The 25,403-nt window shown below is 55.3% G+C and overlaps 1 protein-coding gene across 4 annotated transcripts in view; it reads right to left on the reverse strand.

Annotated features, from left to right (window-relative positions):
- Positions 1-25,403, reverse strand: part of ACOT11 (acyl-CoA thioesterase 11) — a 52,583-nt gene that overhangs the window by 12,713 nt on the left and 14,467 nt on the right. For 3 of the 4 annotated variants that reach the window (XM_046662572.1, XM_046662569.1, XM_046662570.1), the window contains 3 exons: positions 5,337-5,547; positions 4,355-4,424; positions 565-625 (listed from right to left, as the gene is read on the reverse strand). In XM_046662572.1, coding sequence (XP_046518528.1) covers positions 565-625; positions 4,355-4,424; positions 5,337-5,475 — 270 coding nt within the window. In that variant the 5' untranslated portion in view covers positions 5,476-5,547. Of the gene's footprint in view, positions 1-564; positions 626-4,354; positions 4,425-5,336; positions 5,548-5,710; positions 6,148-25,403 lie in introns of those variants that run through there. The other variant, XM_046662571.1, reaches the window with a different exon arrangement.

A 25,403-nucleotide genomic window follows, 5' to 3' on the forward strand; every position in this document is an offset into this window, starting at 1 on the left:
GATGGAGGAGGGAAGAAATAGGGCTCACCAACCCAAGGCCCCACCGCACAACAAGACAGCGGCTCCTGCCCAGGCCTGGCCTCGGGCACTCCTGTAGCACCCACCAAATCTAGGAAGACAGAGAGCTGGGGTGGGTTCTGACTCTCCCCCTGGCTCCCTGGGAAACTTTGGGCAAGTCACTTCCCTTCTCTGGGCCTCGGTTTCCTCACTTGTAAAGTGAAATGATCATACCTCCCTCACAGCGTTATCGAGAAGGTTAAAAACAGACTGTTGATGAAAGGGGTTGAAGCAAGTAAGGTGCTCACTAAACTAAAAGGACAGACACCTGGTGACCTGGTGACCTGGTGACCCGGGGCAAGTCCCTTCCTGGCCTCAGCTCTCCCTTCTGTGTTCTGGGTGCTGGACAGTTAGATCCAAGGGACTCTTGCAACCCCGCCAGCTGTCTCAGAACCTGCTGCCTCAGCCTGGGCTCCGTGCGTGTGCACACCCGGCTGGGGCCTGGGGGCTGAGAGCCCAGAGGAGGTGGAAACCCCGCCCGCCCACCCCACAGTGCTGCCCACATACCTCCATGCTGGAGTTGAAGGCCCGGTTCACCTTGGCCTTGATATTCACCACCTGGCCAACACTGAGGAGAGAGAGCAGGCGTGAGCCTTCCAGAGAGGAGGAGGGAGGGAACAGGGGCCTCAGACGCTGGCAGGGAGTCTGCTGAGGGGAAGTGGACGGAGAACATCACGGCTTAGAGAGCCACTCACATCTGCAATGTCACCGAGGCCTCAGAGCAGACAGCCTCGGCCCCACTTCACAGGCGGGAAAGCCGAGGCCGAGAGGAGGGGCGCGACTTCATTCACCTCCCCTGTTCCCCGCTCCCCCTTCCCATGAGTGCTCGAGCCTCCCTGTGCTCTCAGCTCCACAGCCCCCTCCTCAGGGAAGCCCTCCCTGCCCTCTCGTGCCCCATAAGGTTCACCCTCCCGACACTTCTTCCAATAGACTAACCACTGTCTCCCCACAATCCTTAAGCTCCACTGGGGCAAGGGTCATGTCTGTTTTGCTCACCGCTGACTCTTCAAGGCCTAGCACGTGGCACAGGGTCGGCTCTCCATAAGAGTGGCCTACCGAATTAACGAATACCACACTTACTGAATGCCTACTAAGTGCAGGGGGCTATGAATAGAGGGTGGGAAGGGAAATGAAGACATTTAAAGAATGCCTACTATGTGCCAGGAACTGCACACTACCTCATCTGAGCCTCCAAACAAGCTTGGCAGGTAGTATAGGGGGACTGAGCATCAGAGAGGGTAGCCACTTGCCCAGGGTCACCCAGCTAAAAAGTGACAGAGCCAGGATTCTGGACCGATTCTGTTGACTCCACTGGCCCCACTCTTTGCAGTCGCAGCCTGTCCCTCTGGAACGATGCCCACATCCAGGTGAACACTCAGAATCCCCGGGGAGCCACCTCGCCTGCCCTGTGTTGACTTCGCTTCCGTTCATGTTTTTAGCAGTTCTAACAGCCACGGAGGGGCCTGTCATTTCTAGGAGATGCATGCTGGTGTGTGGAGGGATGAGGTATTGTGACGTCTGCAAATTACTTTCAATGGAGAGAAAAGTATGTGCATTTGTTTATCCATATGTAGATAAAGCAAATTTAGGAAAACGCTAATTATTAAATCCAGTGGTGACGCTCATTGCACTATTCAACTTTTCTATAATTTTGAAAGTTATCATGATAAAAACTTAGAAAAAAAACTTCCATGATCCTCCAAACAAAAATGAAAGTCTATTTCCTGTGGTGCTAAAAAAATGAAAGAAAATTGTGACCCCCCCCACCCCTTTCCGCTCTAACTTCCCCCAAAGCCAAGCAGACACCCGCTTGGACCCCTGAGCTGCTCTTCCTTCCTCACTGCCCTCCAACCCTCAGCTCAGGCCAAAACTGGCTCCTTCCCCAGGGTCACTGCCAGCCTCCTGGGGTCCCCTGAGCCCCAAGCGCCCCAGCACCCCTCCAGGTGTTCTCCACATCGCAGAGAGGCAGCTCCCATGAACAAGCCTGGCCCCTGCTCAGCCCCTTCCCCAGGACCAGTTTACTCTCAGGGGACAGAGGAGCATGTTAAATGACACCACAGTGATGCTAACAGCAAAACTCAAATGAGGGAGAACTCTGGAGGGCAAAATGCCCAGGTTTGCTCAACAAAGAAATTTCAAGGAAAAAGAGAGTAAGAGAGATGGGGGTGGGGGGAGGATGCTGGGGGAGGTGTAGCATCTGCAGATTTAAAAAAAGACAAGAGACAGCAAGCAGTTGCAAGCTTATTTGCATCCTGACTTGAACAACAAAAATAACTATAAAGAAAAAGGAAATAAAAACGAATTCATGAGTCAGTGGGGCAACGAACGCTGACAGGATATTTAGTGAGAGATTATTGCTAATTTTGTTGAGGTGTGATAAGAGCATTGAGGTTAGTTTAAAAAGAGTTCTTACCCGTTAGGGATACATTTTGAAATATTTTTAAATGATGAGAGGAAAAACAAACAAAAAACCTTCCCCAGCTGGCCCTCCCTCCCAGGACCCTCTGGGCGTCCCCTTCCACCCACCCCCTCCTCTGCCCAGACTCACCTTCTCTCTGCGGGGTCCCACGGCCCATCCGTCCATCACACACACACCCCACCCCAGCCCCGGCTAACCCTAGCTCCTCCAAGTGCCAGAACCTGTGTTGGCAGCAGAGACCCAGAGCTGGCTCAGACACAGCTCCACTGCCCTTCGAAGTGTCACTACATACAGTGCCCACAGTACTGGAGCCAGCTCAAACACCTCCTCCAGGAAGCCCCCTTGACTACCCTCTGTGCCACTACATCCACCCCTAGACACACAGGCAATGGAGACCAGCAGTTAAGAGCAAGAGCTCTGGGGCCACACTGCCTGGCTGGTGGTACAGCCTGGGTCCTCCGCTAGCTGTACAGCCCTAGGCAAGTTACTTCACTTCTCTGGGCCTCAGTCTTCTCCACTGTAAAATGAAGATACTAATGGCCAGGACCTCACAGGGTGTTCTGAGGATTAAAAAAGTTTATGTATTAAAAAGGCCCTACAGGGGCTGGCCCCGTGGCCGAGCGGTTAAGTTTGCGCGCTCCGCTGCAGGCGGCCCAGTGTTTGGCCAGGACCTCAGAGGTTGTTCTGAGGATTAAAAAAGTTTACGTATTAAAAAGGCCCTACAAATAATGTATCAGTATCAGTTCATTAACTGCAACACAGTACCGTACAGTACCGTACGAATGTAAGCTGTTTATAACAGGAGATCTGGCAGTGGGGTATATGGGAACTCTCTGTACTACCTACAAATTTTTGGTAAATCAAAAAACTATTTTAAAATAAAAGATATTTAGAGAAAGTATTACAAAGCACCCATATGTCAGAGATCATTCTTAGCCTGGAACTTACCCCTCTGAACTGAAATGTTGTTTCTACATCTGTCGCCCTGCAGCCTGGGAGCTCCTGGGCACCGTGCTCCAGGTGACCTTGTGCATCCCACACCCCGTGCGGGCCCTTGTCTGGAAATGGTGCGAGCAGTGATGAATGACTGAATCCACGGACACTGGGACCGGCCAGACTTTTCCTTAACCATGAGACACCGGGCACCCAGGAAGTCCTGAATAGGCCCTTGGCACTTGATGTCCTAGACACTGACAGCAAGTTTAGGAGCAGGCCTGGAGGCAAGAGCACTGTGTGCAGCCCCTGAAGCCTGTCCTGGGCTGAGGGCTCAGCACGCTCCTTGGGTCCCAGCAAAGCCATGCTGAGATAAAGCTCAGCACAGCATAACAAAGAGCTTTCTAACCAGGACAGATATTAAACAAAACAAAACAGAACAAAAACTTGGAGGTAGTGAGCTCCTCATCCCTGGAGGTATGTGAGCAGAGGTTGAATGGCCCAAGCTTCTGACTCAGGCTTTGCAAAGGCACCTTGTCTGGGGACCTCCCTACAGGCCAGTGACCAATGACCCACAGAGAAGGTCCAAACTCTAAAAGGTATTCAGTGATGAAGTCTAATCCCTTCCATTTTGCAGATAATAAAACTGAGGTCCAGAGAAAGAGAGTGACTTCCCCAAAATCACACAGCACCCCATGATGTTGCTCAGCAACGTCCACCTCCAAACCTGACGCAACTTCCTTGGCCCCACCCTGGCCGAGGGAACCCAGCCCTAGCCCACAGCTGTCTGAGACCTGCAGACGGGTCACCGCATCTGTAAAGGCCCTCGGTCAGCAGAGTCAGGTTTCAGGCAGCACACAGGCTGACCAGGTGGGAGGTGGGAGAGGGGGCCCTGGGGTCGCAGCAGGGTGACCAGAAGGACCGAGCAGCACGGGGGCCACTTACCTAATGGTGTGCTCAAAATAGATGTCGTCCATGGAGGCCGTGACGCAGGGGCAGCCAGCGTGCCTCTCCGCTGGCATCGGGAGAAGAAAGCCGTGTGTCAGCAGCCGCCCTGGCACGCAGGCCTCTGCCCGCACCCCACCCCCTCCCCTCTCTCCACCAGTCACCACGCCCTGGCCCCACTGCACATCAGGGTTTCGTCTGTCTGGTGTCTCCCCTTCTGCTAGACTGCAAGTTACTCCAGGGCAAGGCTTTTTGCCTGTCTCCTTCATGGCTGTGCCCCAGTGCTGGACAGTGCCTGGTGCTCAGTAGGCACTCAGCTACTCAGTAAGTAGCTGTTGAATGAATGAACGATCACGCCATGGTCCTCTATGTCGTGGCCTTGTCAGGTACAGGACCTCTGCCGGTCAACCTCGCCCTCCTTTGTTTCCTTGTCTGAGTCACTCTTACCCTCAGACTTGCTCACGTGCCTTAGTCCCTCTGGAATCCCTTCTCTGTCCCCAGGGCGGGGTCAGGGCCTCTGGCCCATTCTCCCACAGCCCCACTTCCACCTCCCTTTCCCAGCCCCCTCAAACAGTGCTGGGGGGCAGTCAGTCACCTGTCTGTGCCCCACCAGACTGCGAGCTCCCTGTGGGCTGGGGAACACTGGGCCACCGGAACACAGCAATGAGCTTGGTCAGCTCCACTCCGTGGAGGGAGCACTCCAGGGCAGACAGCGGGCTGCGCTCATAGCACCCTCAGGCCAGCCTGGGGGTAGCCACCACCAGGGCCCTGCTGTGTTGACAGGGACACGCTGGTACAGGACCAATGCACACAGCTGTGCGGGTTTCAGGAGGGAGGGTCGGCCTGAGCTGAACCCTGAGAAATCAGAGAGGGCACCTCAGGCAGGGGGAGCAGTACGTGCAAAGGCCGGGCCGAGGGCCAGGTGTGGCATTGGGGGGACAGTGACCATCCCTGGAGGGAGGCCGGCCACCGGGCGGCTCACCGGACAGGCAGGCGGCAGTGTCGATCCACTTGAGCAGCTGGCCGACGCTCAGCTCGCCGCGCTGGTTGGTGTGGCAGGGCAGCACCAGCTGGCTCATCTGCACCTCCGTGGGGTTCCGGTAGCCCTCGCCGGCCGCCATGGCGCCGCCGTCCTTCTCGGCGCGGGAGGCCGACTTCCGGGCCGAGCGGCTGGAGAACACGGAGGAGAGGCCCTGGGCCAGGCGGGGACGAGGAGGTCAGCTCGCTGCCCGTGTGCCCGTCCCGGAGACCTGAGGGCCGCGCCCCAGGGCCACCTCCCACCACGCCCCACTCCCAGAGCGGCCGCCACCCTCCAGCGCAGGGTCTCAGCCCAGGGGCTCCCTGGAAGCCACTTACGCCCAGTTTCCTCTTGGCCAACGACTTCATGTTAACACAACCTCGGACTCAAGGACGGGAGGGGAGGGGAACCGTGCGGAGATTCAGCCCTCCTCCCTTCAGCTTGTGGGCCAGCTTTTTAAAGTTTCACCTCTGCTTTACCCTCACCCTAGAAAGATTGTCCCTCTGGGCAGGGAGGCCTGGTGAGCCCTCTAGCAGTGGCTCTGGGGACTCATTGGACAGTGTCTCAAGAAGCAGCTCCTATTTCACCCCGTGAGGGCCCCTTCCTTCTTCAGATGACATTAGCAGCAGCGCCTCCAGGGGGTGCCCATCTCTCTCGAGCACTTGGCTCCCCTGCCCTGGAGGGCCCTGGGCAGTCACTGACCAGCTGGCTGACCCCGGGCAGGGCTACAGCAGCTGCCAGCTGGAGAACAGCAGAAAAAATTCTCAAACTCATGTACGCAAACTGAAACCAGGCCGAGTTTCTGCTCAGGGCCCAGCTTGTCTCACCCCCAGGCAGCAGGGGTGGGGGGCTGGCAGCCCCTTGGGAGGGCTGGGGTGGGGGCAAGGAGCCAAGCTGCCATGCCGTCTCTCTGGCCTGTTCCCCCTGCTAAGACTGTGAACAGAGCTGGGTGCACCTGCATGCGTGGGACAAATGACAGGAGGGGCAGGCACATGGGATCCAGCTCTCATGGCAGTGCCAATTGTGGTGATGACAGTCGCCGCTAGCTTTTCTCCAGCACTTATTAAGTATCAACAGTCTTCTAAGCACATTACATGGACTAATTCACTTCTATCCACATAACAAACCCCTGAGGTAGGTTCATTATTATTCTCATTTAACAGATGAGGAAACCGAGGCCCAAGTAAGTGGCAAAGCCCAGCTGCGACCCCAGAGGTCTGGCTGCCAAGTCTGAGGTCCCACCCGCCACACTACACTGCCTGCAGGGGCTCCTGGGCCCAGGCCTGCACGCAGCAGCAAAGAGTGCCATGACCAGTCCTGACCCCACCACAGCTGCAGGATGGGGCAGTGACGCGCAGGGCAGCGACAGCTCTCATGCTGGGGTCTGTCCCCCCTGGATAATTCCTCCCATGAGGCTCCCGGAGATCATTTAATAAATTCAAAACATGCTACAGGTGACCTGTTCAAGGTCACTGACCCCTGAGTGGTAGGACTGGGATTTGAACAAGGCCTATCTGACCCAGAACAGCTTGTGGGTTCCCAGAGAGACAGCTCACTCCTAAGAGCCCCTGGGTGCCAAGCCCAGCATGAGCACCGAGGGGAGAGATGAGGGCCCCAGGAGCTCTCGGCCAGGGTGGAGACCTGCGGGCTGCCAGGCTACCAGGCTTGCAGGCTCTGGCAGGCAGCTCACAGGCCACTGCGGTCCAAGCAGCAGGACCCGTCACCATGGTAACCACTGCCACGGCATTTCCAGCCTGGTGTGCATGGGGGCCTGTGTGGATGTGGGTTGGGTGGCTGGCTTTCTGGATGTGGGAGACTGTAGAGGGAGGAGGCGGGCAGACGCTGTTCACCCACACTCTTCTCAAACCCCGGCCACAGCCAGGGGTTCTGCACAGAACATTCCAGAAAGGAGCGCTGGAGAAAGCTAGAGAAATGGGGGAGACAAGATGCAGAGGGAATGTGGGCAGAAGAAAGGGAGCAGACGTGCGGGGTTTCTGGGTAGTTCTGGATGTGCAGGCAGGGAGGCCCCACACACGGCGTCCCAGCTTTACAAGTGATTTTCGCATCCACCGCCTCACCGGTCCTCACAAGGGGGGCAGAGGGTGAGGGCTGCTGACCCCGTTTTACAGATCAGGGAAGTGAGGAGCAAAAAGCTCGGCCCCCGGCCAGCAGTCAAGACACTGAGTTCTAACCCTCTCTCTGCTTCTTACCTGGTCAATCCCCACGCCCACCAGCCTCCTATTTCCTGTTCTGTGAAAAGGAGCCCCACTTTCCTCATGGAGACAACATGCCTGGAGGCAGGATCTTTGCCTTGTTCATTCATTCACTCACTCGTTCATTCATTCACGAGCACCTCTTCTGTCCTGGGCCCTGGGTCAAACACTGAGAACACAAAGAAAACTGGGCCCATCCCTGTGAGAAGCTCCTACTCTAGTGCTCATGCTCAGAAGGACCTGGCACACAGTAGGACCTCATCAAATGTTTGTGGAGGGACCACAAGAGACAGCCTTGAGTTCAAATCCTAGCTTTCCCTCAGGTGCTACCTGATCCTGAGGAAGGCTGTTCCCTCCTGAGCCTCAGCTGGCACTCACGAGGCAGGGGCAGAGGGAGACTGACGATCCCCAAGTTACCCCCGCCCTGGCTCTGAGGTTTCCAGTGAGGAAGACAAGGAGCCTGTCACCCTGTCAGAGAGGAAATACTGAGCCCCTCCGAGCAGGGCTGTGCTCCTACCCCCCCGGGCAAACGGAGGGACAAGCCCCACTGTGGCTGCCCCTCCATTCCCCTCAAAGAGAGGGGCACGGGGCCCCTGGGCCAGAGCACAGGGAGGGCGGCAGAGCAGCACAGGTGGTCCGAGGCACAGCCTCTCAGACTCCAGCTCCTTCCCTGGCTCCAAGGAGATCTGCCCACGTCCGGGCAGCCAGGCCAGGCCTCCTAGTCCCAAGGTGGGCAGGCAGCCAGCCCGGGGGCCAGGGGTGTGTGCGGCCCAGGCAGGGTTTGGCCAATGGGGCCCCAGAGCCAGGCCGCTCCTCCCAGGACCAGTCACGTGGAGAGCAGGGGCCCTGGACAGAGTCAGGCTGAGCCAAGACAGCTGACGGGGAGAGCAGAGCCCGCTACGAAGGTGAGGAGGGCATCTGGGGGTCAGCGATGTGCCCTCTCAGCTGGCAGCCATGCCAGGCGCTGGCCCCAGGCCACAGCAGACCTGCCAGATTTGATAATCCCAGGCTAGGCCTCAGCTGGCCACACCATGGCCTCTGTGTCCTTCTTCCAGGGCCAGAGCCATGTCATAGACCTGCTGGGTCAGAGCAGGAGGGGCCACTTCGCCCAGTCCCTTCACAGCTGGGGAGACTGAGGCACACAGAGGGACAGGCTGGTCCGGGGCACACAGCTGGGAGCCAGGATGAGCCCTCCTGGGCCAGGGCTCCTTCCAGGCAATTTGACAACAGCCCCATCCACAGACTTCAGCCGGGTCTCCTCCCTCCCCCAGGAGCCAAGTCCCCGTGATCCCACCCCCTGCAACTCCCAGTCCACACCCGGCTGGGACGCGCTCAGGCCCGGCCCCACCAGTCCATTGGACGTCTCCACGGCCTGTCCACAAGCCTCCAGGCTCTCCCCCTCCTTCTGACCTCCATGCAGCACCAGGGGGCACTTTCCCAAATCAAACCCACCAACTCAGCAACCACCGCTTACTGCATCCTGCTTCTCAGGGAGACCAGGGCCAGTCCTCATGACCCCTCTCATCATGGGACTTTGCTCTGTCCCTTAGGACTACACAGACCTTCTGAAGGGCAAGCTTGACCAGGCACCTCCCCTGCTCAAGACTCCTCGATGGCTACCGTCCACTCTCGGGATCTAGGCCCTACTCTAGCTACTACCACTCTAGCTACTACCTAGCTCCTGCCACTACCCCCAGCAGCTGCCCTCCCAGCTCCAGGCCACACACAGTTCCTCAGAGCACCACTCTCGTGCCTGTCTGTTCCTCTGTCGCCCGGATGCTGCTTCTGCCTAGATCCCTTTACCTGCCCTGTCTGCCAGGTGAGTCCTCCCTTCTCCCTCTTTAAACCCCTATCCCAGCTCTTCCCAGGGTGGGTTGGGGCCGCCCTGCCCCGGCGGCCTTGCCTGTCTCCATGACAGCATTGACCAAGCTGCGTGGTCACTGTGTCATGGCCACCTCCTGCAGCAGACACGCTTCCCACAGGACAGGGACGGACTCAGGCCTGCCATGGAGCAGGTGCCGAATAAATGCCTACAGAAGACAAAAAGAAAGCAAATGGCTAGTGACAGGGGCAGCCTTGGAGCTGAGACCTGAAAACAAGGACGGTCTGGGGTGCAGAGGACTGGAAGCCGGCAGGGCACAGAGAAGCAGGTTGGACAGCTCTAGGTACCTGTGCGGGTGGAAACACCGGGAGGGGTGCCACGCAAGACTCAGAGGGGCGTGGCCTACAGCAACTGGCCGGGAAAGGAGCCCAAGAGCCCACCTTTGGGAACAGCAGGCCTAGAGCAGGGGAGGCCCCCACCCTGGCGGGAGCAGCAGGCTTCAGGGACCTCTCAACTAACCCGCCGTGGCCAGCTGTGCACAGGCCCTAGGGTTGGCCAGGCCTGGGAACAAGTCCGGCTCCAAACTAACTTGTTAGCTGCTCAACTTTAGTGGGCCTCAGTTTCCTCGTCCGTAAAAATGGGATTGTAATACTTACCTCCAAGGGTCACCGTGGGATGAAATTAAACAAGATCAAGTGTTAAAGCCACTAGCACACGCCTTCCATATGACTAACACTCACAGGGCTCTTACTGTTAGCATGATAAAGCTGAGTGTGGGCTTCCTGCAGAGATACAGCTGGGAGAAACCCAACACAGTTCACATGGGCTGTTTACACAGCCCTCGCTCGCCGTGAGTTCACCACAACCTCGCGGTGAAGGGCCAGACCAGTAGCCGGTTCGAGAGGGTCTGAGACTGCAAAAGGCCAGTGAGAGTGGAGCAGAGATGCAAGCCCAGGGTGAGACTGCAGAGGCCACGTTCCCTCCTCTCTCCCACCCCACTCCACCGCCTCTCCCCCGGGGAATGGGGCCTGGTTGTCAGGGGTAGGCCCCTCCGAGCAGCATGAGGGAGCTGCCTACACTGGATGCCCCATCCTCACAAGGGTGGCTCCGGACTCTCAGAGAGACCAGGACAGGCTCCGGTGGTTTCCCCACCAGCAAGGCAGGAGAATCTGTCAACATCCTAAACTCCCCTTCAGGCCCATCCCCTCCCTCCCTCCCAGAAAAGGCTCGGAGGCAGCCTGCACAAACACAAGGACACACACAGACCACATGTGCACTGGGAGCCAAAATGCAAACGGAGCTAAGGAACCAAATAAGGAAGGAGAGGATTATATTAGGAATCCAGTAGCACAAAGATGCTGCCATAGAGAACTGCATTTGGCCTTGAGATTCTCAGCAGACAAGGCAACAAAGGGTAGCAGTAGGTACCAAACTCTTTGGCAAAAAGAGGGAGCACTCGACCATGAAGCCAGTGTGAGGGCTGGGAGAAGGACACCAGCGGGCTGTTCCATAGGCTTCTGATTGTCACACAACATCAAATCACATCTTCATTCTAGAAGATAAATAATGGTCCCCAGCGCCCTGTACGAACATCCTCATTTTACTTCTAGCTACAGGATGTGCTAGCACTTAACGTTTTTCAAGATTTTGGAGTGAGAAAGGTAGAAAATTAACCCAGTGTTTTTTATTAAGCACCTCCTGTATGCCATTCATTTGGCTATCATTTATTGAACACCTACTCTGTATCAAGGCCCATGCCAGGAGCTTTCACACGTATCATCTCAGTAACTCTCATATCTACCCTGTGAGGCATTGTTATTCTACCCATTTTACTGATGAGCAAACCAAGGCTGAGAGCCGGTACATTGCTTCCAAGCACCTGGGAAGTGGTGGAGTTTAAGACAATCCCAGACCCACCAGCCAAAGTCCGCGTTTATATCACTATAGCACTTCCATAGGCCTTGGAGATGGGGAAGATGGAAGAAATTCTTCCCATCCTAGACTCAGAGAGGGGAAGCAAACTACCCCAAGTCACACAGCCAGCCAGTGACAGAGGAGAGAACAGACACCAGGACCCTGAGTCCCAGTCCAGAGCCCACGGCCTGGTGCAGGCTGGCGAGGCAGTGGGCATTCCAGCCTAGCTCTTGTGCGCTCCCAGTACAGAGAGGGGGATGGGAGGGCCTCCAACCTTCTAATCCTGCCCTGAGCCCCAAATCCAGTGAGTAAGGGAGGCGGGGTAGGGGACATAACTGAAATTCCGAGCTAAGGATGAGCCTTCTTGAGTCCGGCCCCATCTCCCCTCTGGAAGCAGAGCTTCATGGGGCGTTTCAGTCCCGTGCCTTCCTGTAAAGCTGAATATAAATGGGACTGCTATCAGATCATCATCCCCAGGGGACCTTGGACAAGTTACTTTACCTCTCTATGCCTCAGTTTCCCCATCTGTCAAATGGGGACAAGGAGAGAACCTGGGGTTATAGGGAGGGTTATAAAAGATAATCAACCCACCAGGATGGCTGTAATCACGGAAAAGGACAAGTGTCAGTGAGGACGTGAGACAAAGGAGCCTCATACACTGCTGGTGGGAGTGCAAAACGCTTGAGCCACTGTGAAAACAGTTTGACGGTTCCTCAAAAAAGGTGAGCACAGAACTACCAAAAGACTCCGAAGCCCACTCCTAGGTGCCCACCCAAGAGAACTGGAAACAGGGGCTCCAACAAGTACCTGTGCACACATGCTCACAGCAGCCACAACAGCCAGACGGTCGAGACAGCCCGAATATCCATTAGCAGATCAATGGATCCACGGATTGGAACGTCAGTCAGACATAAAAAGGAACACAGTGTTGACACATGCTAAAACATGGATGAACTTCAAAACCATTACGCCAGGTGAAATACGCCAGACACCAAAGGTCACAGATTGCAGGGTTCCATTCACATGAAATGTCCAGAACAGATACGTCCACAGAGACAGGAAGCAGAGCGGTGGCTGCAGGGGCCGGCAGAGGAGCTTAACAGGTGAGGGGTCGTACTTGGGAGTGACAGAAATGTTTGGGAGCTAGACAGAGGTGCTGGCTGCACAACACTGTGAATGTACCAAATGCCACTGAGTTGTTCACTGTAAAGTGGTGAATTGTACCTTATGTGAATTTCACCTTGAAAAATCATCTTTTTTAATCTTGAGAAAGAACATTTTAGACAAATATCAGGTAAGTCTGCTAATTTAAATCAAATTAAAAGTAAAATGCCAACTACATTTAAAAAAATGTTGGAAGCAGAGTATTTAGCACAATCCCTGGCACATGGTAAAAACGGTAGGTTTTCTCATTAGCTGTCTAGGCCTCAGCTTCCTCATCTCTCAAATGGGGCATTTAACTAGATAATCTCCAAGACTCTTTCCAACCCTGAAAGGGTTTGGCTTATGGGAGGAAGTCCTTAACGAGGTCCACCAGGCCCCAAGCAGACACCCTGCCACCCTCGTCTTGCTCATCCTACATGCCCAGCCTCATGGCTTCCCCAGACTCCTCAGGCCCGCTCCCCTCCCACTGCCAGGCCTTGTCTCATGCCACCCCTCTGCCTAGAGCACTCCTCCCTCTCCTCTGTAAGGCCTACCCATCCCTCAGCTCCATCGTCTCTTGCCCATCCTCGTGCTCCTGGCACTGTGCCCCTTCCCTCTGACTGAATGACAACGTTCATTTAGTTGTGGGAGGATTTGGAGACACCAGGCAGGAGCTCTCTCTCTCCTCCTGGTCTCTACGGGCCCAACACAGAGCCTGGCTCGTTGGGGACCAGATGAATCAGTTCATTCAGTGGGTCCCCATTCCCACTAGTGTCACCCCGGTAGGCAGGGGGAACGCAGGCCATGAGGTCAAGCCAGGTTCCCCTCTGGAGGCGCTGTTCCCACCCAGCCCCTCACCCCACTCTAGAACAGAGCGCCCAAAAGTCACCTGCCTGCCTCCACCCCCGGGGGAAAAATAACCTTGTCTGAAATCTGACACTTGCCCTCCGCTGGGGCATCAGGAGAGCTGCCCCTGACCCACTGAGGAGCCTGCCAGGGGCCAGAGGGGGTGGGGAGGCATTTCCTGAGTGCTTTCCCATAATGTCCCATCTGACCCATGGCATGTATTTGAGGTCTTGTCACTGGCAGGGTACACAGGGCATCTGAGGCCAGAGACAGCCCACGTCCTATCCAAGGTCCCCCTGCTCTGAACCACAGAGCTGGTCTGAAGCACAGGCTTCCTGCCTCCGTCCACACTGCAGCCCTCTCACCTACCATAAGAGTGATTACAACTGACTGCCAGGAGGTGTGGAGCAACTGAGGCACAGGGGCTTTCTGTCCAAGGTCTTAAGCAAAAGGGCCTAGAGTCAGACAGACCTTGGGTAAGTTATGGGGAAGCTGAGGACAAACACCCCCACCCCATCTCCGTCCACGAGCAGTATGAGGATTAAAGGAGATCCCAAAACTGGCTCCCGGCCAACTGTGAAGGGCTGTGCACATGTGAGGGAGCCTCGCTTCAAGGGAGCAGTTGGCTGGACGGGGACCTGTCTTTCCTAAACCACCAGACTCCAGTGGCCTTGGTTTCCCCCTGTTGGGAGGTGGAAATGTGGAGAAGGGAGGCGGTGCGGGACAGTGGGTTCTGGCTTCAGGTGGGCTGAGTGGGGACCCAGACCTACCCCCAGAAGCGCAGGGCCTTGGGCGACTTGCTTCCCCCCTCGCGGTCACCCACGGTTCAGCAACAGCTGAGCACCCCCCACGGACCGTTTCCTCCTCTGCAATGTGAGACTAATAAGCACTTGGCAGAGTGGTCCTGAAGAGCACAGGAGGGAGCACGCGGGAGGTGCTCTGTAAACCGCAGTGGGTCGGCCCTCCTTCCGCCCCAGCGAGAGTCTGAGCAGGGCTTGCCAGCGACAAGCCTGAGCGGGCCACACCCTCGCAGAGCCAAGGTCTAGGTGGGAAGACAGACCTGAGAGAGGAGCTACAGGAGATGCTGTTACACCAGCAGAGGCCGGGCCAGTGGGAGCAGGTACGAACCTGCAGGAAGAGGACTGGCTGTGTGGGCCGGGGGCTTCAGTCACCCTCAGCTGACACCCCCTCCCACCTGTCTGTACTGTTTGGGTGCTGTCCCTGCCGGCTCCCCAGAACCAACGACCGATGTGAGAGGAGCAAGTGTTTTAATGTCTCTGGCCTCAGCTTCCTCGTTCATAGGACCGGAAGGGTGGGTTGCAGGGAGATTGAGAGGAACCACTCTCCCTTGCTTAAGGATTTAACGTGTGCCAGGCACTGTGTGGAGTATTTTCTACACATTCTCTCTTTCAAACTCTTTCAATCAACAGCCCTAATAGTTGAACGTTGTTATTAGTCCTATTTTACAGACGGGAAACAGAGGCTCTGAGAGGGTGAGTAACTTGCACATTCACACACGCACAATCGCACAGCCAGTGAAGGGCAGGGTTGGGACTTGAACCAAGTCTGTTTAACTCAAAGGCTGAGGCTGCTCGGCCACTTTGTTGTCACTGCCTCCCTCGTCTGATGCGCAGGAGGTTACCGCTGTCTCCCAGGCATCTGTTCAGGCACAGGCCCTCCCTCACCACATGCCAGGCTGGGACCCACAGGGAAGCTCCCCTCCCTGGCTGGCCTCACGTCCTCTGCCAGAAACAGTACCTCCTCCCAGCATACTCCAGGGCCAGGGCACTTGTCCTACTGGGTGCTCAAAGCCCAGAATACTGGGAGGCGGCAAGGTGGCCGCCCCCAGTAAGGAAGCTACAAGCTCTCTGGTCTGAACACCATACTTTGTAAATCCTTAGCTCTCACGCATACAAAGAAACCTCAAGATCAGCTAGATATGCCCCTCTCAGGTGCCGGAATCTCAGCCACCACACTCCCTCCAGTGACTGTCCATCATGAGCTTGCTTGCTGCCAGAGACAGGTGGCTCACTCCCTTCTGATATAGATCCTTGCACTGAGGAGCAGGGCTGCTTGTCAGTTCTTCCATTTACCATCCCACCTACGCCAGCTGACAGCTGCCTCCCTGTGGCCTCCTCCCTTGGGGCTGTTTGCCACCCCCCACCCCCTCCTCCAGCAGACCCCATAAAGAGGCAGGAGGGATCTGACACAGGCAGTCTGCCCTCAAGTGCAATTCACCCCACTATATGGCCCCTCAAGGGAGCCCCTCTGATAGCATCTAGCCCGGAACCCACCTTCACAGGCAGCACCCCCATGTGCTGGAGCTCCTGGCAATGGGGTGGGCTCTTCAGGAAGTATGAAGAACAGGCCCAGCCTCTCTCCTCATCATGTCCTCCCTGCCAGACAGCCAGGGCCGCTGCCTGACGCTGCCTCTGGGTCACCATGGCAACGGGCACCAGGCAAGGGGCCAGGCCTGGCCATCCTGCCAGCAACCCCGTTTACCTTGGAGCTGGGCACACCAGCTGTAGGCTTCACCAGTCCCCTCCAGGAGGGCAAGGGAAGAGGGAGAGAGAACGAGAAGAGGGAAGGGGGGAGGAGAGAGGTTACAGAGAGGGGGAGAGAAGAAAAAGAGAGGGAGGGAAAAGACAGAGAGACTAGAAAAACCATGAGGTCAAAGAATGGAGGCTGGTAGAACAGAGCAAGAAGAGAGGACACACACTCTCTCCCTCTCTCTCTCTCTCTCTCTCTCTCTCTCAGCAGAGAGAGGAATGAGGCAGGAAAGGGCCTCCAGGCTCCCGGCTGCACACATTCCTCAGGCCAGAGTCCTCTCAGCCTGGGGATCCTGGCCGCAGCAGGGACTTCCTGCCCCAGGAAGCTGGCAGCCCTGGGGCCCCTTTGAGGCCCCAGCTGCTTCTCCAGCCCCTGCAGGCCCCTCCTGCTGAGGATGGTGCCCTGCCCTCGCAAGCAGCTAGGGCCCCTTCCCTCAGCCCCTCAGGCAGCCCCTCCTTTCTTGTCCCCTGCACCCCCCGGCCCCAGACGCCCCAGTTCTCCTGCTGCCCAGGCCCGCAGACCTCTCGTCTTCTTTCCCACCTCACCCAGCTTCCCCTCGCACAGCACATGGACTTTTTCTCTCCTAAAGTGTTGAAGGAACCTTTCCCAAGCCAGGAGAGAGGTGAGAGCAGGAATTGTGGCTCCATCCACAGAACACATTCCCTCACACTGCACGTGAAGTGGACAGGCCTCAGAACGAGGCCTAGTGAGGGGACACCAACTCTAGAGGGGCTGCGTCCAAGGTCCCAAGTTGCCAGGTCTAAGGGTGAGACCCAGAGCTGGGCCCGGCCTGGTCTGGCAGGGGCTGCTGAGCTGAGCAGGTGCACCAGCAGCTCCCCGCCCCAGCACTCACCATGCTCTGGTGCCGCCCTCAGCCTCAAGCTCTCCGTGCAGGATCCCCGTCCTAATCGCAGCCCACCTCCGCATGCCCCACACTGCCTCGGAGGAACCAGAGTCTACCTTGAGGAAGGTTTGTCAAAGAAATGATAAGCAGAGCAGAGAGAGAAAAAGGGAAAAAAACAGGAAGACACAAGGGCTGGCAGGAAGGTGGCAACAAGGCCCAGTGGAAACAGGCTGCACTGGAATCCTGGCCCCACCTCTATCTCCCTGGATAACTTTAAGCCATTTACTTCAGCCTCACTTTCCACATCTGTAAAATGGGAATAACAATGTCATAGAGAGGATCCAATGAGATTCTATGTACAAGGTGCTTAGAACAAGATTTGACCCATTAAAAGTGCTCGAAAAGTGTCAGCTCTTCATCTTGTTAAAAGCGAGGCATTGTTGAACAACACAGGAAGTCATCCTTGCCAGAAGGGCCTGCACAGGTCCCTGGGGGTAATCGATGTCTGCCATGACGGGCCAGGCGGCCTTTGCAGAGCCCACGCCAAGCTTGAGGACGAAGACCCCCATTCAGGTGGACAGAGAGCTGCAGAGAAGCTCCCAGCAGCGGCAGGGGTCAGACCGGCCCCGTTTTAGCCTGTTCTGTGACCATCACTGGGGCACATGCAATCTGCCTCCCAGCAGGGCTCCAGATCCACCACGAATCAAGATGCTGAACAGGACGGAGTCTGTGGCGCTCCATGGAGCCCCCTCACAGATGTCCACACACAGTCTAACCAGATTCGACAAGCGCTGGGCCCCTGAAAGGCTGAAGACCCCTCACAAAGGAAAGGGCTTCTTGGAATAGAAGGTGGCGATCACTGGAAATCAGCTCTGGTTCACTGGGGACAAGGCATTCCAGGCACAAGGGACGCATCAGAGGGGCAGGAATAGACATATTTTGCATGTTTTGCATCTGCACAGACCCAGAACATTGTGAGCGCTCAGTGAACGGGTGTCTAATGGAACCTGGGAGGTGTCTCCAGCAGGGTATCACGTTTGTCTGCTCTGTTCAACGTTTAATCAAACGGCGTGAATGAAGACACGTGTGGTCACAGGAGGCCACCTGAAACACTGTAACACGTAAACATACAAGCAAGCAGATGAAAATCAACCAGATTCACAGGATCCGCCTGCATTCAAGTTTCTGTAGCTGTTGCTCTGCTTTAAGTTGTCTGTACGCTGGGGCGGCTCCAGCCTAACGCTTGTTTATGCAAAAACAGCCTCATGATTTCAGCTGTCCACAAGCTCAACAGTGACAACTCCTCTGTAACCCAACGGGCACCCTGCGGCCGCTCAGGGCTCCTGCTGTGAGAAGGGGTGGGCGTGTTTAGGGCGGGGACGATTCAGTGGCAGGGAGGAGAAAGCCTCCAGTTGGGGTATGGCAGGCAGTGTGAGGCCCAGCCCTGAGAGCGGGAACAGAGGGGACAGGGAGTGGCACGGGATGGACACCACACCAGGGGGTCAGTGAGGGGGTCAGTGTGCATGTGGCCTGGGTGACAGGCTTCCGGCAGCAAATCCGAGGGCTGCCTGGGTCCAAGGACAGGAAGCATCCTATTAAGGCGTGAAAACAAGACCAGACAGAGCAGACAAGGTTAGAATGAGGCCAGTTCTGGCTAGGGATCAACATCAATGTTTTTTAAAACTCCCATTCATTCCTTTAAGGTGCTGGGAAGCCAGAACTGAATCAGACACAGACTCTTGGGGCCGGCCTCGTAGCCAAGTGGTTAAGTTCATGCACTCCACTTCGGTGGCCCAGGGTTTCACCGGTTCGAATCCTGGGCGCGGACATGGCACCGCTCATCAGGCCATGCTAAGGTGGCATCCCACATGCCACAACCAGATGAACCCGCAATTAGAATATACAACTATGTACGGGGCAGATTTGGGGAGAAGAAGAAAAAAAAAAGAAAAGATTGGCAACAGATGTTACCTCAGGTGCCAATCTTAAAAACAAGCAAACAAACAAAAAGACACAGACTGTTCTCTGACAATGAACAAAGGAATGAGCCCATTTCAGAGAGTGAAAGAGCTAGAGGAAGGAAGGAAGAGCAGACTGAGAAAGAGAGAAGGTGGGGGCGGGGAGGAGCCAATTCAGGTTGGGCAATCAAGGAGGCTTCAAGGCCAAGATCTGAGTCAATGACAAGAAGGAGCAATTGTGCAAGACTTGGGGGTGCAGGGTTCCAGGCAGGGGACAGAGCCTGCAAAGATCCCAAGGAGGGACAGGGACAAGCTTGGCTGCCAGAGGGAAAGCAGGGCAGCCAGGTGGCCAGCGCAGCATGAGGGAGGGAGCACGCCACGGTAGGAAATGCAGTCAGGGAACAGACAGGGTCCACGTCACCCAAGGCCCTAGAAAGTCCCAGTGGAGTTTGGATTTTTCTCCAGTGTGATGGGAAGAACTGGAGGCCATAAGTGGGGAGGCAGGTGACTTGCCCTACATTTTAAGATCACCACGCTGCCGGGTGGGGTGGGGTCAGGGTGAGAAGAGGCAGGGAGACTCCTCCACGGGCCCCTGCAGGCCCAGGAGAGATGATGGAGCTTGGGCTGCACTAGTAACAATGTAGGCACAGATGATGGACCAGGGACCATCTGGGAGGTGCAGCTGGCGCGACTTGCTCACAAGTTCCATGTGTGAGAGAGAGAGAAAGTGAGGATGCAGGCTGGACCCAGGCTGTGGACAAACGGCTGGTGGATGGTGGTGTTGGTGATCCAGTCAGGGGAGACCAGGGGAGAAAGGAGTAGGGGCGGAATTAAGAATTTTTGAGATCCGATATGGTGACGGATAAAAACTGGACTGTTGGTGGTGAACACAATGCAGTCTGTACAGAAACTGAAACATAGTGATGTACACCTGAAATTTACACAATGTTATGAGCCAATATGACCTCAATAAAATAATTTTTTTTTTTTTGAGGAAGATTAGCCCTGAACTAACATCTGCTGCCAATCCTCCTCTTTTTGCTGAGGAAGACTGGTCCTGAGCTAACATCCCTGCCCATCTTCCTCTAATTTATACGTGGGATGCCTACCACAGCATGGCTTTTGCCAAGCGGTGCCATGTTCGCACCCGGGATCCGAACTGGCAAACCCCGGGCCACCGAAGCAGAATGTGCGAACTTATCCACTACGCCACTGGGCCAGCCCCTAAAATAATTTTTTTTAAAAAGAATTTTTGAGATCCTATTAAACTCTTAAAGAGAGATGTCAAGGAGGCAATTGAATGCTCAAGTTTACAGCTCACTGGAGAAGAGGCTGCACCAGGAGGAATTTTAAGATCCACAGAATGCTGCGACCTTGTGGTCAAAGAGGCTGCCGATTCTTTGCTCTTCTTCCCTATGACAGGCCAAGTCTAATCCCCTCTCCTTGAATCTGGGTCACCCGGAGTAACATTTCAACTGGTATCTTCTGAGACTAGGTCACGAGAAGCCTGGCAGCTCCTACCCAGGCCTCTTGGAACTCTCGCTGTGGTGGAAGCAGCTGCCAGGTGGGAAGTCTGACCAGGCGGAGACCATCGTATGGAAAAGGCTCGGCATGACAGCACCACCTAGGCCCAACCTGCCAGCCATTCCCGCCAATGGCCCAGATACCAGTGAAGCCTTCTTGGATGCCCTAGTCCAGCCCATCCGCCAGCTGGGTACCACCAAGTAACTTCCATCGACACCACATAGAGCAGAAGAGTCACTTAGTCAAGCCCTGCCTAAGTTCCAGACCCACAAAATCTCAAGATATAATAAAATGGTTCTTGTTTGAAGCCACTAAGTTTGGGGGTAGGTTGTCACTCAGCCACAGTAACTAGAACAGACCTCATCCAAGGAGAGAGTGAAGACAGAACTATTGAGAGGCCGGGTGGGAAGGAGGAGCCTGCAAAGGAGCCCGAGAAGGAGCTGGGGCAGGTGAGGTGGACGGAGCACCAGGAGGGGGCGGATCTCCAGGAGGAGGGGCACCTGCTCCTCCAGGGGTGCTGAGCGGTCAAGGAAGATGGAGAGCGAAGCGAGGAGGAACGGGAGGAAGGAGTCCAGTTAGAGTGACGCAGGGAAAGGATGAGAGGTAAAACGTGGAAGCAGGACCGCAGAAAACTCTCCCAGAGATTGTTGTGGGAAAGGGGAGCAAAGAAACGGGGAACAGGTGGAAGGGGACATGGGGACAGGGGACGGGTTTTGTTCACCTAGAGGCCGGGAGAGATTAGAGATCATCTGTGTGCTAATGGAACCAGTAGGAGAGGGGTCCCCCTGAGCCAGTGAGCTGCCTACAGGACAGTGGCCACCGAAGAACGGACCTCAAAGACGCTCAAAGAGCCCTTTCTAGAAACCTATGGCTCAACAACAACAAACACACACATAGATACAGAGACGAGATTGGTGGTTACCAGAGGGGAAAGCGGGAGGGAGGAGAGCGAAGGGGTTGACTAGACACATTTGTCCGGTGAGAGGTGGTAATCAGTCTTTGGGTGGTGAACATGATGTAGTCTATGCAGAAATCGAAATATAATGACGAACGCCTGAAATTTATATAATGTTATAAACCAATGTTACCGCGATAAAAAAATAAACAAAAGTCACAAAAAAGAAATCTATGGCTGCCAAGTATTGTGCACCTGCTGTGTGCCAGGCCTAGTCCTTGGAGGTCCCTTGATTCTCAACTCCACTCTGAAGCAGGAGTCCTCATTTTGCAGTTGAGGAAAAAGAAACTCCAACAGGGAACATGGAAAGACCCACCCAAGGACACACGGCCAGTAAAAGGCAGAGGGGGGCTTGGACATAGGGTCTTCTGACTCTAGAGTCTGGCAGGGGTACTGCAGGGGGCGCCAGCCCTGGAGGGACATCAGCTCGCAAGCCCATAGGACTTCTGAGACAGAGCCTGGCACTTCGCTGACCCTCCGTCAGTTGCCTCCTGCTCCTGCCTTCCAGCTGACATGGAGAAAGAGCTGGAGAGGGGTGGTCTCTGACTGGTCCATGCCATCTGGGCTGCGGTGATCTCAGCACCCCAACCACCCCATCATCCCACGCGGCCCAGCCACAGGGCGGAGCAGGACCAGAAGGGCCTCCCAGCCTCCTGTCAGCCCAGCTGAGAACCGGTTTGCACAGTGAGACCCACCTTCTCCGAGCAGCAGCCCTACCTTTTTCTTCAAACCAAGGGAGGGTGGGACCGGGTAAACGGGAGTCACAGGAGGCCCACAGGATGGGGTGGGGGTGGAGGGCTGCCGGGAAGCCTTCGCCCTCCCCTCGCCTCTCCCCTTAAATGACAAAGTCATTTAACCCTTGGCCCCTTGCTCTCTCCCAGCACAACACTGCTCTCCAAGCCCGTAGGCACGCCATTCAATGTCGTCAAACTCGTCTTCTCTATCTAACCACCAGCATGGCGCTACCGTGCTCAAGTGACAGGGACCATCACTACCCCCACGTCCCCATGTTACAGATGAAGAAATTGAGGCTGGGAAAGGGTAGCCACTAGCCCAGAACCAGCCAGGGTCTTCTGACTGCAGACCTCCCGTCTGTCCCTCCCACAGCTCATTGGGGGCAGTAGAAGGAGAGGAGCCGGGTCTCCCCACCCCCCTCGAAGGAATCAAATGGAAACTGACACCCACCTGGTTCGCTCAGCTCTGGCGTGTGCTGGAAACCTGAGGCTGCTTTAGGAAGGCCTAAGGGCCACCTTCCTGACCTCTGACCGGTTCAGACCTGTGAGCGGGGCCACGCCTGGCCGGGCCACGCCCCCCCAGGGCAGATCACAGCCTGTTCCAGAGGTCACAAATAAGACCGATACACAGAGCGGAGGGGCCCAGAGTTCCACACAGCCACCCAGCAGCAAGCATCGAATCCCAAGTGATGAGTGACGGGTCACTCGAGGCCACAGCAGACGCACTGCAGCCAGCATGTCAACTTGCTGGGCTTCTGAACAACCAGACACAGGAAAGTAGGCACAGCGCTTCCTAGACTGTGAAGTGGTGTACACATGAGGGGAAAGGAAACTCCTGGAGGACAGGGACCAGGTCCCACATCTCTCCAGAGTCCCAGGATCTCACACCGTTTTGTTCCAGTATACTGAGATATGACTGACAATAACTGCATATATGTAGGTTGCACAATGTCATGTTTTGGTCTACTTACACAGGGTGGAATGATTACCACGATCGAGCTAATTAATACATCGTCACCTTACAGGTACCCTGTGAGGGGGGTGAGAACACTTGAGATCTACTCTCTTAGCAAATTTCAAGTATGCAATTCATCACTAACTGTAGTCACCATGCTGTACACTAGGTCTCCAAAACTTATTCATCTTATAGCTGGAAGTTGGCACCCTCTGGCCAGCATCTCCCCTTTTTGCTCACCCTCCGGTGTAATTTTTTGAGCACCTACCATGCTCCAGGCCTTTGTCTACGTTACACAATGGTTTTGTGTCCATAACGTCATGAATCTGCACTAAAGCCCTGTGAGGACAATCATCCCTCTTGCACAGAAAGGGAGACCCAGCCCCGGACTATTAGGAGGAGCCACCTGAGGCACTCTGCTGCCCGTGCGGGAGCTGGGCCTTTGCTCTTCCCACAACCAAAGCTCTCTCTACCCACTGGGCTTCCTCTCCAAAAGAGATGCTTAATACTGAATGTCTACTGACATTAGTCGATTAACGTCTGATTTGCTGAGGGCAAATTATTAGTGTTAAAGAAACCCCAGGCAGGCTGGGTGGAGCTCCAGCAGCCAGCTCCGCGGCCCGGGGGGGCGGGGGGGAGGGGGAGGGATGGAGGGGAAGCTCCGGAGTTCCGCCCGGGCAGCAGACAAAGTCTCTGCCTGCCATTAGCGGAGAGGCCCTGCCCAGCATCCACAACTCTGGGAGGCACCGGAGAGAATCCCAAATGGGGCGGCGGCCCGCCAGCTGCCGCCGCCAGACCCACTAACTGCGGCTATTGTGGCTTGGGGTTCAGGGCTAACGGAGATCTCCTGGGAGAGGACTGGGGCTGGGTGGAGCTCCAGCGACCGGCTCTGCGGCCTGAGGGGGCTACTCCAGAGTTCCACCCCGGCAGCAGGCAGAGTCTCTACCTGCCATAAGCGGAGAGGCCCCGCCCAGCATCCACAACACCGGGAGGGTCCCGGAGAGGAGAATCCCATGCAGGGCAGCAGCCGGCCAGCTGCCACTGAACTCAAGGTCTCCGGCTATCCCCCAGACAGGGCAAGGGGCTCCCCGAGATCCTGGGGGAGAGGACTGGCGCTGGGTGGAGTTCCAGCGACCCGGCTCCGTGGCCCAGGGGGAAACCCTACAGTCTCACGGCAGCCTCAGGGAAAGCCTCTGCACAGCACTAGTAGAGAGCACCCATCCGGCAGCCACAAGGCTGGAAGACCCTGGGACAAAAGTAGCATAGCTAGGTGAGCTAACCACAGACTGCAGAAGATGCCCATAGCTCTGATGTGACCCATAGTGGACAAGTGAGATTTTGTGGGTGCCGACAGTGATGGAGCTGCAAATATAAGTGATCCTGCCCCTGGCCGCTGGAAAAGCCCAAAACACCGCTGCAGACCCTAAGGAGGGAGCACGTCTAGGTGGTCTGCAACAGTAGGCACCAGCAGCCTGAGGTCCCCCTGTGACGGCCCCCACAGCTGAAGAGGGAACCCACAGGATCACTGTGACTACGAGCAGGGGGCCAGGCCCAGTTAGCAACAGCTGATAGGGTTCCTGGTAGGCGCAGTATAAACAGCTGTTCCCCCACCACACCAGTAGAAACAAGTGGAAGCAGTAACTAAACTCTATCTCTATGCAGAGGCACAAATCTACACCATCAAGCAACATGAAAAAATATATTAAATCTCCAGAACAGAAGGAAAATAACAAATACACAGAAAACAATCCCAAAGAAAATGAAATATATAACCTAAATGACGATGACTTCAAAACAGCCATCATTAAAAACCTCAATGAGTTAAAAGAGAATTCAGATAGACAACTCAACGAGTTTAGGAGCTATGTCACAAAAGAGTTTGATACTATAAAGAAGAACCAAACAGAAATACTGGAAATGAAGAACACAATAGAGGAGATTAAGAAAAATCTAGATGCAATGAACAGTAGGGCTGATAATATGGAGGAAAGAATTAGCAATTTGGAAGATAGGAATATAGAAATGCTGCAGGCAGAGGAGGAGAGAGAAGTAAGACTAAAGAAATGAAGAAACTCTCCGAGAATTATCAGACGCAATTAGGAGATGCAACGTAAGGATTATAGGTATACCAGAGGGAGAAGAGAGGGAGAAGGCGGCAGAAAGCCTATTCAAAGAAATAATGGCTGAGAACTTCCCAAACCTGGTGAGAGAGATGGAACTTTATGTGACAGAAGCCAATAGACCTCCAAACTTTATCAATGCAAGAAGACCAACCCCACGGCATATAGTAGTGAAGCTAGCAAAAGTCAATGACAAGGAGAAAATACTAAGGGCAGCCAGGCAGAAGAAATTAACCTACAAAGGAATCCCCATCAGGCTATCAGCAGATTTTTCAGCAGAAACTTTACAGGCTAGAAGAGAGTGGAATGATATATTCAAAAATCTGACGGACAAAAACCTACAGCCGAGAATTCTCTACCCAGTGAAAATATCCTTCAAATACGATGGAGAAATAAAAACTTTCCCAGATAAACAAAAACTAAGGGAGTTCATTGCCACAAAACCTCCTCTTC

Source organism: Equus quagga, chromosome 5, assembly GCF_021613505.1.
Source record: "Equus quagga isolate Etosha38 chromosome 5, UCLA_HA_Equagga_1.0, whole genome shotgun sequence".
Classification (NCBI taxonomy): domain Eukaryota; kingdom Metazoa; phylum Chordata; class Mammalia; order Perissodactyla; family Equidae; genus Equus; species Equus quagga.